The 12,713-nt window shown below is 41.2% G+C and overlaps 1 protein-coding gene across 1 annotated transcript in view; it reads left to right on the top strand.

The window, feature by feature from the left end:
• Nucleotides 1–989: 989 nt before the first annotated feature.
• The window catches only part of cdh31 (cadherin 31), a gene marked incomplete at its 5' end in the record, with an annotated part of 30,537 nt that continues 18,813 nt past the window's right edge, over nucleotides 990–12,713 (top strand). Inside the window, one exon of the mRNA XM_079229824.1 lies at nucleotides 990–1,272. Coding sequence (XP_079085950.1) covers nucleotides 990–1,272 — 283 coding nt within the window. The remainder of the gene's footprint in view (nucleotides 1,273–12,713) is intronic.

The following is a 12,713-nucleotide window of genomic DNA, read 5'->3' as shown; positions in this document are numbered from 1 at the left end:
CACCAGAGAAGCAGTTCCCTCATGAGACATGACAGGAAACAAGCTTGTGTGGGAACAGGAACACAGCGACGCTCATCTTGAACTCCTCCTTCAAGTCCATCGTCATCCCATAATGTCATGTGGCTGAATACACATTTCCCCAATATTAAAGTCGTGTGACTGTAGCTCCAGAACAGTGGGAATCTAAACAAAATCCTGATTGTTTTCTGTCAGGATTGTAGACTGTGACTCCTCAAACATAGTACTCTGAATATTACTGCTCACGTAAAGCAGAAACAATACTTACATTATATTTATGTATACTGTAGTACTAAAGGCAGACTGTTGAGGTCAAAGGTTAGTGGACCTTAAAGATACATGTCATGAGGAGTTGGGAGCACTCTTTCAACAGAGTTTCAGTCTAAGTTCCCACTCATCCCAGCATGACTCACAAGGCCTCAAGGGGAACACACACACACACACACACACACACACACACACACACACACACACACACACACACACACACACACACAGGAAGTTGCATAGAGGGAGACTATGAGAGTAGTATTAAGTCATCATGACGAATGATTTCCACTCATCAGATTCTTTACTGTTCACTGATTCCTCCTCAAAGGATTCTTTGACCCGGTTCTGTTATCATGAGCTCTTAAAACGTATCACACATTATTAAACATGAACACAACGCTGGCTGCAACTTTTAGACGAGGAGGAGTCTGGATTACTGTTTCAGTGACGTGTTTTATCGGATTACTGTCTCGATCTGATATACGTATGTATGTATATATATATATATATATATATATATATATATATATATATATATATATACATATATATATACATATACACCAAGATTGTTCAGTCACATTCTGTTAATATGAAACTTTTTTCTTTAACTGATATTCTAGTTGGCCCTATTTCGCTCGTGTTTTGATTTATTCTTTTAAATAAAGAGCATGTCCTTTTGACAAATGAGTCATCGATGCATGTTACCATGTACTACAGTGTACAAGTACCAGTGCTACTATCAGATTACAGTGTACAAGTACCAGTGTTACTATCAGATTACAGTGTACAAGTACCAGTGCTACTATCAGATTACAGTGTACAAGTACCAGTGTTACTATCAGATTACAGTGTACAAGTACCAGTGTTACTATCAGATTACAGTGTACAAGTACCAGTGTTACTATCAGATTACAGTGAACAAGTACCAGTGTTACTATCAGATTACAGTGTACAAGTACCAGTGTTACTATCAGATCACAGGTGTGATGCTATGTAGAGGATGCAGTAGTCTAAAGCAGCTGCTGACAACAGTCTCTGAGAGGGAAAAGCAAGGCTGTGAAAAGGTTGTGGACAAATTAATATTATTTAAAAAACAAAACAATTATGGCCTCATATGGACTTTGCAGACAGTGTTAATGAACTGAGAATTTAAAGCTTAACGTGACTGTTTCTTCAGCCCCAGATCACAGAGACATGTAGCCTCTGAACTCCATGTGTGTGTGTAGTGTGTGTGTAGTGTGTGTGTAGTGTGTGTAGTGTGTGTGTGTGTGTGTGTAGTGTGTGTGTAGTGTGTAGTGTGTGTGTGTGTGTGTATGTGTGTAGTGTGTGTGTGTGTAGTGTGTGTGTGTAGTGTGTGTATGTGTGTAGTGTGTGTGTGTGTAGTGTGTGTGTGTAGTGTGTGTGTGTGTGTATGTGTGTAGTGTGTGTGTGTGTGTAGTGTGTGTGTGTGTGTATGTGTGTAGTGTGTGTGTGTGTAGTGTGTGTGTGTGTGTATGTGTGTAGTGTGTGTGTGTGTAGTGTGTGTGTGTAGTGTGTGTGTGTGTGTGTATGTGTGTAGTGTGTGTGTGTGTGTGTAGTGTGTGTGTGTGTAGTGTGTAGTGTGTGTGTGTGTAGTGTGTGTGTGTAGTGTGTAGTGTGTGTAGTGTGTAGTGTGTGTGTGTGTAGTGTGTAGTGTGTGTGTGTGTAGTGTGTGTGTGTGTAGTGTGTAGTGTGTGTGTGTGTAGTGTGTGTGTGTAGTGTGTGTGTGTGTAGTGTGTAGTGTGTGTGTGTGTAGTGTGTAGTGTGTTGTTGGGGTAGAGGTTCAGTTACTTGCATCACACCGTTATCTCTTCATTTTGTCTTAAACTGCTCTTGTATTGTCTCTATTTTCACGTCTATTCTTCTTATTCTTATCTTAACTTTCTCTATCTGTCTGTTCTTATTCCTTCTGCTAGACCAGGCCTGGCCATGACTGAAATTGAAACTGGGCCCGCCCTGGACGGACACTTATCACGTAAAAAGAAGAGCGCAACTCTCTACAAATACAAAGAATACAAAGAGACAGGCAGGGGAAGTTTGAAAAGGTCAAGACAGTTACTATTTTCAGCTTTAATTATTTGGGGAAGTATGTACAAATTGGCAGAGGGTTAATATTGTGAATTTACGCCAACAAGAAAGATAAAACTGTAGAATGTAAATATATATACCTTAAACTTTTTTTTTATGTTATGTTCAAAAAGGCTGAAGTTATAACATTATTATGTGTGTTGTAATTGAGTGTGAAAGGGAATATTTCTGTGTTTGGCATACTGTGATAAAGCCCATGTGTAAGATGTGACTCTTTGCGGTAACACAGTAAAAAATGTGGCCCTTAGTCTCTGGCTGGTTGGCCACCATGATCTCTCACCTCCTCCTCTGCCTTTATGTTCAGGTAAACCACACCTCCACAGACATTCCAGGAAAAGCAATCATGACTGAGCCTGTCCTCCACCAACACACACACACACACACACACACACACACACACACACACACACACACACACACACACACACACACACACACACACACACACACACACACACACACATATAATCTAAACTCTCGGTGGTTTCAGACGCCTCTCTCTGCTCAGCTGCAGTGTGTGTGTCTGCAGAGTGCATGCATTGTGGTCATGTGACCGTGTGCACGTGAGACCGTGTGCACGTGAGATCAGAAGGGAAGGGCTGCTGACATAAAGAGTTGATGGAAGCTAAAAGCTCCTAAATGGCCTGATGATGGGCTTTCAACAGGAAGTCCAGTGTGACTGACTGATGGAGGCTTTGGTGCTGCAGCCTGTAGCGGAGAGAGGCTTTGGTTCTTTAAGGCATGGCCTCTGGGCTTCATGTGGCAGGGTCAGAGTTTCCAATGGGTTATGTGGAAAGAACTGTGATAGTGTGGTTATTTGTGGACGTCACTGTTCTAGTGTCCCCCCTGGAGTCTTTATGTTTCTTCTTGTAATCTAAATCTTATCCATGGAGACAAAAACAAGGCTAACATAATGTCCATGTTGTCAAAGGGAGAAACCAAATATTCTCTCAGATATGACTCAGCTGGATGGTTTTGAAAGCTATCCTCTCAAAGCATTGCTCTTTGTCAGTGCTGTTGTTCAGATGCACTCGTTTCCCCCTGCTGTCGGCAGATACTGGAGTATCCTCAGCATTGACCGGACAGTTAATGATTGACGTGATAACCCTTCAGCAGCACTAATGGCCCGGCAGACGCACACACTCTGCTGGGCGGCAACACAAAGTCAAAAGAGGAAGAAGGATCTGAGTTGAAGAAGTTAATGTTTTATGTGGGATTATGTTTGTATTCCAGGAATAAAGGCACAGCATACACTACATGGAGTTATAGCAGAGCTTCACTTCGTGTGCTCTGTTTTGTCCAGTGTGAAATAAAGAGTTAATAGTTAATAAATAGTAAGTGAGCCACCTCTAAGTGTTTTGTTGGGGAAGATCAAACGTGGAAGCAAAGCAAACATTCCATGTTCCTAATCTGATGTCTGTGCAGTTACTCATTGATCATGACCAGTAGTTTTACAACAGGACGAGAGTCTCTGGGAGGCCGTGCTCCTTTCAGCTGGGCAACACAGGCACAAGCATATGCCGACGGCTCAGACACAATGTGAGGGCAACTCGCGTGTGATGCTACGCAGAGGAAGAGGAAGCCAGACGCTGTGGCAAGAGGAGAGGAAACGTAGATTGTTGTTTTTTTTGCATGAAAACAAATCAATAAATAAAAGCAGAACTTTACTTTGTGCGGTCTCTTTTCTTGAGGGTGTGTGCAGCTACTCTTACACTACATTTGTCACTTTAGCGTAGCATGTTAGCATGCTAGCATTTGCTTATTGGCACTAGAAACAGAACTGCTGAGGCTGAGCTCAAAGACAAATGGACATATGGACCTGATGATGGTGCTTGATGGAAATTCAGAAAATCACCACAGCATTTACAATTCATACTGTGTGTGTGTGTGTGTGTGTGTGTGTGTGTGTGTGTGTGTGTGTGTGTGTGTGTGTGTGAGGGGTCCGTGTTCTTCCTCCTGTAATTCACTGTCACTGAGTTGTGTGTTAAAACGGCCTCATACATAAATAACATTTGCTTGCTTGCTCCTTCTGTGGCGCCGTCTCTCACACTCCCAACCATCTGCTTTCTCTACTAATTAACCATATTCAAGTTCATCTGCAGTTTGGGAGCTTGCTTTACATTCCTGTGTGATAGTGGAAGGACAGCATGCTGGTTTCTGTGTGTGTGCGTGAGAACGTGAGTGAGATAAGTGATCTGGTGAGAATAAACGTTGTCTCTTAGAGGACACACATAAACACAGTCAAGGTCAGTGGGTTATGTGTTCAACTTGAATGAGACTGCTTTAGTTTTACTCATTGAACTGTTAAAGCTGCAATAAAACAAGAAGGCGTGTAGAGTACAGCTGCAGAGAATACAAAGAGACAGGCAGGGGAAGTTTGAAAAGGTCAAGACAGTTACTATTTTCAGCTTTAATAATTTGGGGAAGTATGTACAAATTGGCAGAGGGTTAATATTGTGAATTTACGCCAACAAGAAAGATAAAACTGTAGAATGTAAACGGTCAGAAAGCTTTCCATGCCTATACCTTAAACTGGCAGTAGAAAAACTCTTGTTGAGGGATTATGGTAAGAATCCATCAACTTTACGCCACAGTGAGATCAGTGTTGAGTCAATGTGAGGCCAGCATGCATTCATTAAACTCTGTCTGCCGAACGGCTGCATGTGAACCTGGAATACGTGACATTGTTGGCTCAGTAGAGCTCTATTCAGACATAACAGGACTGGTACAGGGCGTTTCTGATTTCCTGTTTTTTATTTTCTATGCGCATAATGGGTTATAATTGTATGTATTGTGCCACTGCAGCATTTACAATAACGTTCATCAGTACTCGCTGGATGTGTTACAGGAATGTTATTAGTCGGGTCTAGTAAGTCATTGTGACTTCTGAGTGAAATAGACTCGGAAACTTATTCACACACGAGACCAACATTAAAATCTACATCACATTTTTGCTACTGAAAGGTTTATGAAATCTTTAGCTGTTTAGCCTTTTGGGCAGTGTTGTGACGCTGCATTAATGTTGTAAAGCGGTGAACGTTTTCCATGTGGTGAACATTATGAAACGGCCGTCAGGTTTAGGGAACAAAACCACACACACATCGGCAGGAAAATTCACTTCGCCAGCCCCCGAGTCCTGTGTGTGTTCGACCGTCCTCCCTCCCGCCATTAGCCGACTTCTCGCTCTTAAATATGAAATCTGTTGCTCTGTTTCTAATATTGATTTGGGGTTGGTTTACATTAGAGTTTCTTGAAAGCCCGGTGATGTCATACATATTCATGAGGGTGCCTGGTGCGTCGCTATCAAGACGCTGAGGGCCACTTAACAACAGCTAAAATCCAAAAATAAAGCTTTAATTGATCATTAAAAAGGCGGTCAGAATTCTTGAGTACTCGTAACAGTAATGCTATTTGGATGTATTTTCCACGACTGTATTTGAATCCATTGTGTGATCACTCTCCCCCTCCATGAAGCCGTAACCCCTCTTGATGAATGAACACCTGTGATGTCTGAAGCGTTCAACAAGGCCAGGAATGTCCATGACGCCTACATTCCTGGCCGAGACACTCAAGGTCAACTGGTTTCAGATGAAAAAAGAGTGGAGTTAGAGCAGATTTAAGCTTTCACCAGCCTGTAGTAATATCATATATTATGAACATATAATAATAATAATCTATATATTCGATTTTTGCATAAAAACTGCCAACATGGGAAATATGCACAGTTGATTTCTCGCCTAAAAATGATTGGAAATGATAAAATTATATACAAACAAATGTAATAAATAACTTGAACCAGGAAGTCGACCTTCAGACTCCAGGGCAAAACACAAACTTAAGTTTCCCCCAGACCTGTCTAGTTAAAAGCACCAGTTCATCAGAGCGAGGCTAACATTAGCGTTTAGCCTCTAGCCAATCAGAGCCAGAGTAGGGGTGCGTCCTCCTGCAGGGCATGCTGGGTACGTGCGCCCAAACATGGACAGAGGGGATCGGCCAGCTGGGAATGATGGGTTCCTGACACTCCCCTCTGAGCTCCTCACGGGAAGTATCTGTAAGGGTCGACTAACGATTACAGTTATGCTTCATGTTCACTTTTTCAAGTAACACTCACGGTCCCAGAGAGGGAGTGGCTATTGAGAGAAACTTTTTAAATATTTTTTTTAAAACAAACCCCAAAAAACGTTCTAGCCAGCTTAGCTGCGCCTACAACAATACATCATCATGTTTACCAATAGGAAAGGCCAGAACAGTCTACAGTCTACTGGTGAGTCAGACAACTGTACAGATCCTATTTGTTTAAGCGTCTTTATACTGAATTAGGCTACAGTTAGATTTAAGAGTTCTGCATTGCACTAGTCAAACATATTCTCAAGTAAATGGGAGGTTTACCCGTGTCACCAATAGTACCTGCTCCTGTGCAACAATCTGTAGATGATTCAAGCGTGCTTGTGGTATAATCATACCCTGAAACTGTAACACCCAGTAGTTCAATGTCTCCCCAGTGTCTCCTGATTGTTCATGCGATACACCTGTGTTTCCCCTCTCATATATATATATATATATATATATATATATATATATATATATATATATATATATATCTATATATATATATGTATATATACATATATATGTATATATATATATATATATATATATATATATATGTATATATATATATATATATATACATATGTATATATATATATATACTCCCCTGCTTTCCCTTGTCCCTGCCAGATTGTCTTTGTATCCCTGTGAGTTTGCGTCGCCTTCAAGCTGTAGTTAAGTTTCCAGGATCAGTCTTTTCCCTTGTTTTGTAACTTTGTCCAGAAATTTAAAATACTTTTTCTTTTCCTCCCCGTGAGGAATAAATACTTGTTTATGTTTCCTCACCCTGACTCCTGTCGTTTTCCTCTGCACCTGAGTCTCTGCCCCACCACACCCGTTCGTGACAGAAACCCTTGATGGTATTGTGATAATTACACTCATGGACGTTAGAACCCTTTGCTAATGAACCCCACAGCCCTGGTTACAACAGCCCTGGTTACAACAGCCCTGGTTACAACAGTCCTGGTTACAATAGCCCTGGTTACAACAGCCCTGGTTATAACAGCCCTGGTTACAATAGCCCTGGTTACAATAGCCCTGGTTACAATAGCCCTGGTTACAATAGCCCTGGTTACAACAGCCCTGGTTACAATAGCCCTGGTTACAATAGCCCTGGTTACAATAGCCCTGGTTACAATAGCCCTGGTTACAACAGCCCTGGTTACAATAGCCCTGGTTACAATAGCCCTGGTTACAATAGCCCTGGTTACAACAGCCCTGGTTACAATAGCCCTGGTTACAATAGCCCTGGTTACAACAGCCCTGGTTACAACAGCCCTGGTTACAATAGCCCTGGTTACAATAGCCCTGGTTACAATAGCCCTCCTTGTTACAGTAGCCCTGATTACAACAGCCCTGGTTACAACAGCCCTGGTTACAACAGCCTTGGTTACAACAGTCCTGGATACAACAGGCTAAATTAGTGTCCACTTGATCTGAAGTGTGCCATAAGAACTTCCTTTAACCAAAAACTAAAATGTGACAAATACTAAAACTCTACACATTGACATTAAAGTCCTGATTACACCCGTAGTCCCACATGAGGTGGTGTACTACTCTTCAAACTCAACACAATGCATTCTGGCACTGCTTGTTGCCTTCCTCACACTCCTGCCCCATTCCTCCACTGCCCCTCATTTAATGCCTCCTCTTTTCTCATCGACCCCTTTATGCTGGCTAAGTGGTGGCCACTGTAAACTGACCAGCCTTTCTTCTTCTGCCCCCACTTCCCTCTGTCCTTCTGTGGGAAGGATGCAAGGCCGATGAGGGGAAGAGCAAAAGATAACATCTCTTAATTGCTTTTTGAAAAGAGGCCCATCTTTCATGTTCACTCCGTCTGAAGCTGTATGGAGTTATGTTATGGACTTTATTATAATGTCTATGATGGAAGGGACACTTGAAAGGAATGCTTTACAATTCATTGTTCCTTACTGTAAAGGTCTTTAAACACCGGGGGCATCACAAATAAAAAACACAAAAATGCAGAATTCTCGGCTGCAAATTTTATTGTGAAAAAGTAAGAACAGGAGTGGATCTTTGTCAAAAACAATTATGTTGCTCTTTTGCAAGTAAAATATGCCTTCTGTGTGAAAGCATTCATCACACAAACATTTTGATATGGGAATTAGTTGCATTTGAAGGATACATCCTGGAAGTCAAACGTATTCATCAGTGAAAACAGGTTAAAAAGATGATGATAGAAAATAAAGCCTCATGTTACATATCACAGTGTGAACCGTCACATCACAAGTGCTTGTTCTTGCAACTGACTGATAAGAATGTTATTATAAGTGTCTTACAACATGGTGGAAAAGGATAATACAGAGAAAGACCTTAGGGTAAAGAGTTTTATTGTTATCGCCAGATACACCAAACTCCATTCACAAAAACTACTTTTACAGCGCCATTTAACACACTTCATTCAAAGGCGACAGAAATAAATCAAACTCACGAAACTACTCCTGGGTAGTATTTTCAATGCTCAAACAATTACAAACTCTGGTTTATTCAAAATAAAGCCTTAATTCGCTGCGTTAGATGTCACAATATTGTGGTTCTCCAGCTGTCCCCTGGACCATACCAGAGTTGGTGATTTTTGAAAAAGTGGGAAGATGAACCATTATTTATTTTTGTTCAAGTTTGAATTTTATGTTTTACGGGATGTTAAATGTACTGTTTTAGTCAATGGCATTGCTTGTATATTGGAAAGCAATAGACTACATATCTAAATTACGATAGTCCTCGGTCTATCTACATTTATTTTTAAACCGTAGTTTATTTAATATATTGTCTGGTTATTTATAATATTTTAGCACTCTGTGATACAGTAAAATATGAACATTTGCCATTGTGTCATTTTGTACAATCAATGACAAAGCAATAAAAAAACATAAGGTTATGGTGCACTGTGCCCCCAACACACAAGCTAACAATACCTGCTCTGGAGACCGCCTGACACTGTAAGTACATTAGGATTTACTGCTTAAATTGCTTTTATGTATCATCAATAATTCTCAGTAATAATAGTTGAAGCAGTGTAACAATTCTTAGCAAACCGAGCGAGCTAAACATAAAGTTAACAAACACTAGCAAGGACTTGCTCCACCGTTAGCTAGGATGTCCTGCTACAGGGCTAACCTAGCTAACGTTGCATCAAGACCTACAGTCATTTAAAAACAGACTGATCGAATATACACCGACAGGAGGCGGTTACAGGAGTCAACACTGAACTTGTGTTGAACTGAAAAAACAAAGTTGTGAATGTTATTGGTGAATTTCTGTTATTTACCCTCTTCCTCGTAGCAATGCTAATGCTAGCATTAGCATTGCTACGAGGAAGAGGGTAAATTCAGGCTAGTTCCATCAACACTCAAACGTTTAAATATATTTCAGTGGCATTCACGCTGTCTTTAAATACACTGAAAGGGCTTTTTGTTTTCTTCACTGCTGTTTTCTTATGATGCTGACAATATTAGCAAGTGTCCTTTAGCAGAGCTACCAACTCTCACGGTTTCGCCGTGTGACACAAGCTTTTGCATGTTTTCACACGCACTCACGCCACACAACCAATTTCTCACGGCAAAAAAAAAAATTCAGATTTTGGGCCGAGGCGCGTTCGTTCCTTTTCAAACTCCCCGACGATAGATGGCGCTAAGGAGCGCATCTGTAAACCTATTCGCTGCATAGACATCCTATTTACCCCAAAGAGTCCCGAAGATAGCAACAGAAGAACATTTTCAAACAGACACAACCGTGGGAGAAACTCAGGAGGAGCAGAGACTAAGGCAGACCTGGGCATCTTACGGCCCGCGGCTCTCCCAGTCTGTCCCGCGTGAGGTCAATCAAAAATTAAACATAAATAAATAAGGTGCACGCCATGAATGCAATACAAACACCAATGCTTTTACTTTGAAGGCGATTTTTTTTATGTGTGCGCGCACGCGCGCGCCTCCCAAGGAGCCTCGCGCTGCAGTCTCCGCCTCCAGATTGAAAATTAATCGCGCAAAGCCGCCGTGGATCTGACCTGCGGTCTGATCCACTTTGGCAGAGCACTTTAAGTCAGGATCTTCACTCTTCTCTCAAAGAGGAGAACGTTCCTCACATGAGGAAAGATGCTCAGAAGATGTTGGTTCTCTTTGGATCTACCGACATGAGAACAAACATTCTAGTGATGAAGGTCAACAGATCAGATCCTCTCTCTCTGACACCTGTCAGCTGTCCTTCATCTCCACCTCATTCAACCAGACTTCATGCTCTAGTTCAAGCAACACAGACTGGACTTTTCTCACCGAGTAAGAACAACTGAACTGGTAAACATCAAAAGCACTTATTGCTTTTGTTTAAAGTTAATAAATTGCTTTATTTAACATACATATTTAATGTACGGTTTACATTTTTTAAACTTATTTTCATAGCCTTATTGTAACATACATGTATTCTTACCAGTAGCAGCTCAAAACAATATAATTTTCAGTTTTTTAATAAAGTAATAACATTCATATTGAGTTAATTGAATTAAGTTCAGACTATTGGTTCGCCCTCCACAACGGTCCAAATTTCTCATGTGGCCCCTTGGGAAAATGAATTGCCCACCCCTGGACTAAGGTATGTTAATGACATGTGGTTCCCAAGCGCTCTTTGGTGACGTGGTTGATTACGTTACTGTCATCTGTCCATCATCGTATAAAGCCCGCCCTGACAATTTGATTGGTCCGAACAATTTTTGATTTTGGATCATTTCTCCCCAACGGAGCAGTGCCAGACCGAACTTCCAGACCTTTAAATGTTGTGGGCGGGGCTAAGTTTGGCTGGTACCAGGATACATCTTTAGCATACCACCCAAAAATCCACTAGAATGCATGAAATAACATCTACTTAACCCAAAATATCCTGGGGGTGGACCATCAGCGATGTCTTTGCTTCACAGAATGTAACCAATGTTGTTCATCTCCAGTAGGCCGCCCCAACAACGACCTTGGGCCCCACAAACCACCAGGATGCAGGGTACAACGTGGGTACAACGTGGGTACAACGCCAAATTAATTCCAATTTCCTGATATTTGAGCCACCAACGTGTGTGGCTGCGTGCGCGGCTAAATTTTGGTCACCCCCGTCAAAATCTCACTCCAAGGTTTTTTGAAAAGTTGGCAGCTCTGCCTTTAGCTTGTAACCAGACGCAACCTGGTAAACCAGAATACTCCCTGTTTGTGGTTCGCCTGAACACTGTTATATACCATAGCTATCTAATATATTAATGCCACATGAGGTAAGGCCCATCATCTATCGCTGGCTCTTATTAGCAGCCAAGATACAGCCAGCATACTGTCGCCCACTGCACACTAACACGGTTGTCCATTATGCGTTTGAGTGGAACGTAGTAAGCTGCTCATGTTGTATATTTTGTCTGCCGTTTAAGAGCAACCCTAAACTTTGAAAACGTGAGTGAGTTCAGGGTTGCCGGACGACAACACATATTGGTTTTAAACTGTGAGGCTCTCTGATTTGGGAAGGAATAGTGAGTTTAGCCGGGCTTTCGGCTCCTTTGAAGGACACGTTGTCCCACTTGACCCTGAATACGTTCAGTCACAAGTCAGTTGGATCCCCTCTGCTAGTCCATGTCAATGGGGAAGACAACCCAACATTCCCCCCATAGGTGTATGAAAGGGTATGAATGATTAGTGTGCCATCAGTGTATGTGGGTAAGTTTAGTTATTACATGTAGTGCTAAAGTGCTTTGAGTGGTCAGAAGACTAGAAAAGTGCTATTCAAGTACAAACCATTTATCAAATGCTTTGATGTACGCTTTGCTGTCTACCCCTGTAGTGCAAACTGAAGTTGTGGGCTATAAGCCACACGTTGTACTTTAAAAGCAAATTGTATGGGGGCGTAAAAGTTGCTGTCACTAGTCCAGTAGATGCTGACTACAAATCAGGTCCCAGTAAGAAAAGAGTAGATGGATGGAAGTTTGAGTTTCCTGACAACATTTGTCTGTCTTTGTTTGTGTCTGTGTGTGTGTGTGTGTGTGTGTCTTTGTTTGTGTGTGTGAGAGAGAGATATAAATTAAATATATATATTTAATATATATATATATATATATATATATAGAGAGAGAAAGATTAATATATATAGAGATATATATACTAAATATATATATATATAATATATATAGAGAGATATATACATTTAATATATATATATATATATGT

Source organism: Taurulus bubalis (assembly GCF_910589615.1).
Source record: "Taurulus bubalis genome assembly, chromosome: 14".
NCBI lineage: Eukaryota > Metazoa > Chordata > Actinopteri > Perciformes > Cottidae > Taurulus > Taurulus bubalis.
This window is presented reverse-complemented; position numbering and strand designations above follow the sequence as displayed.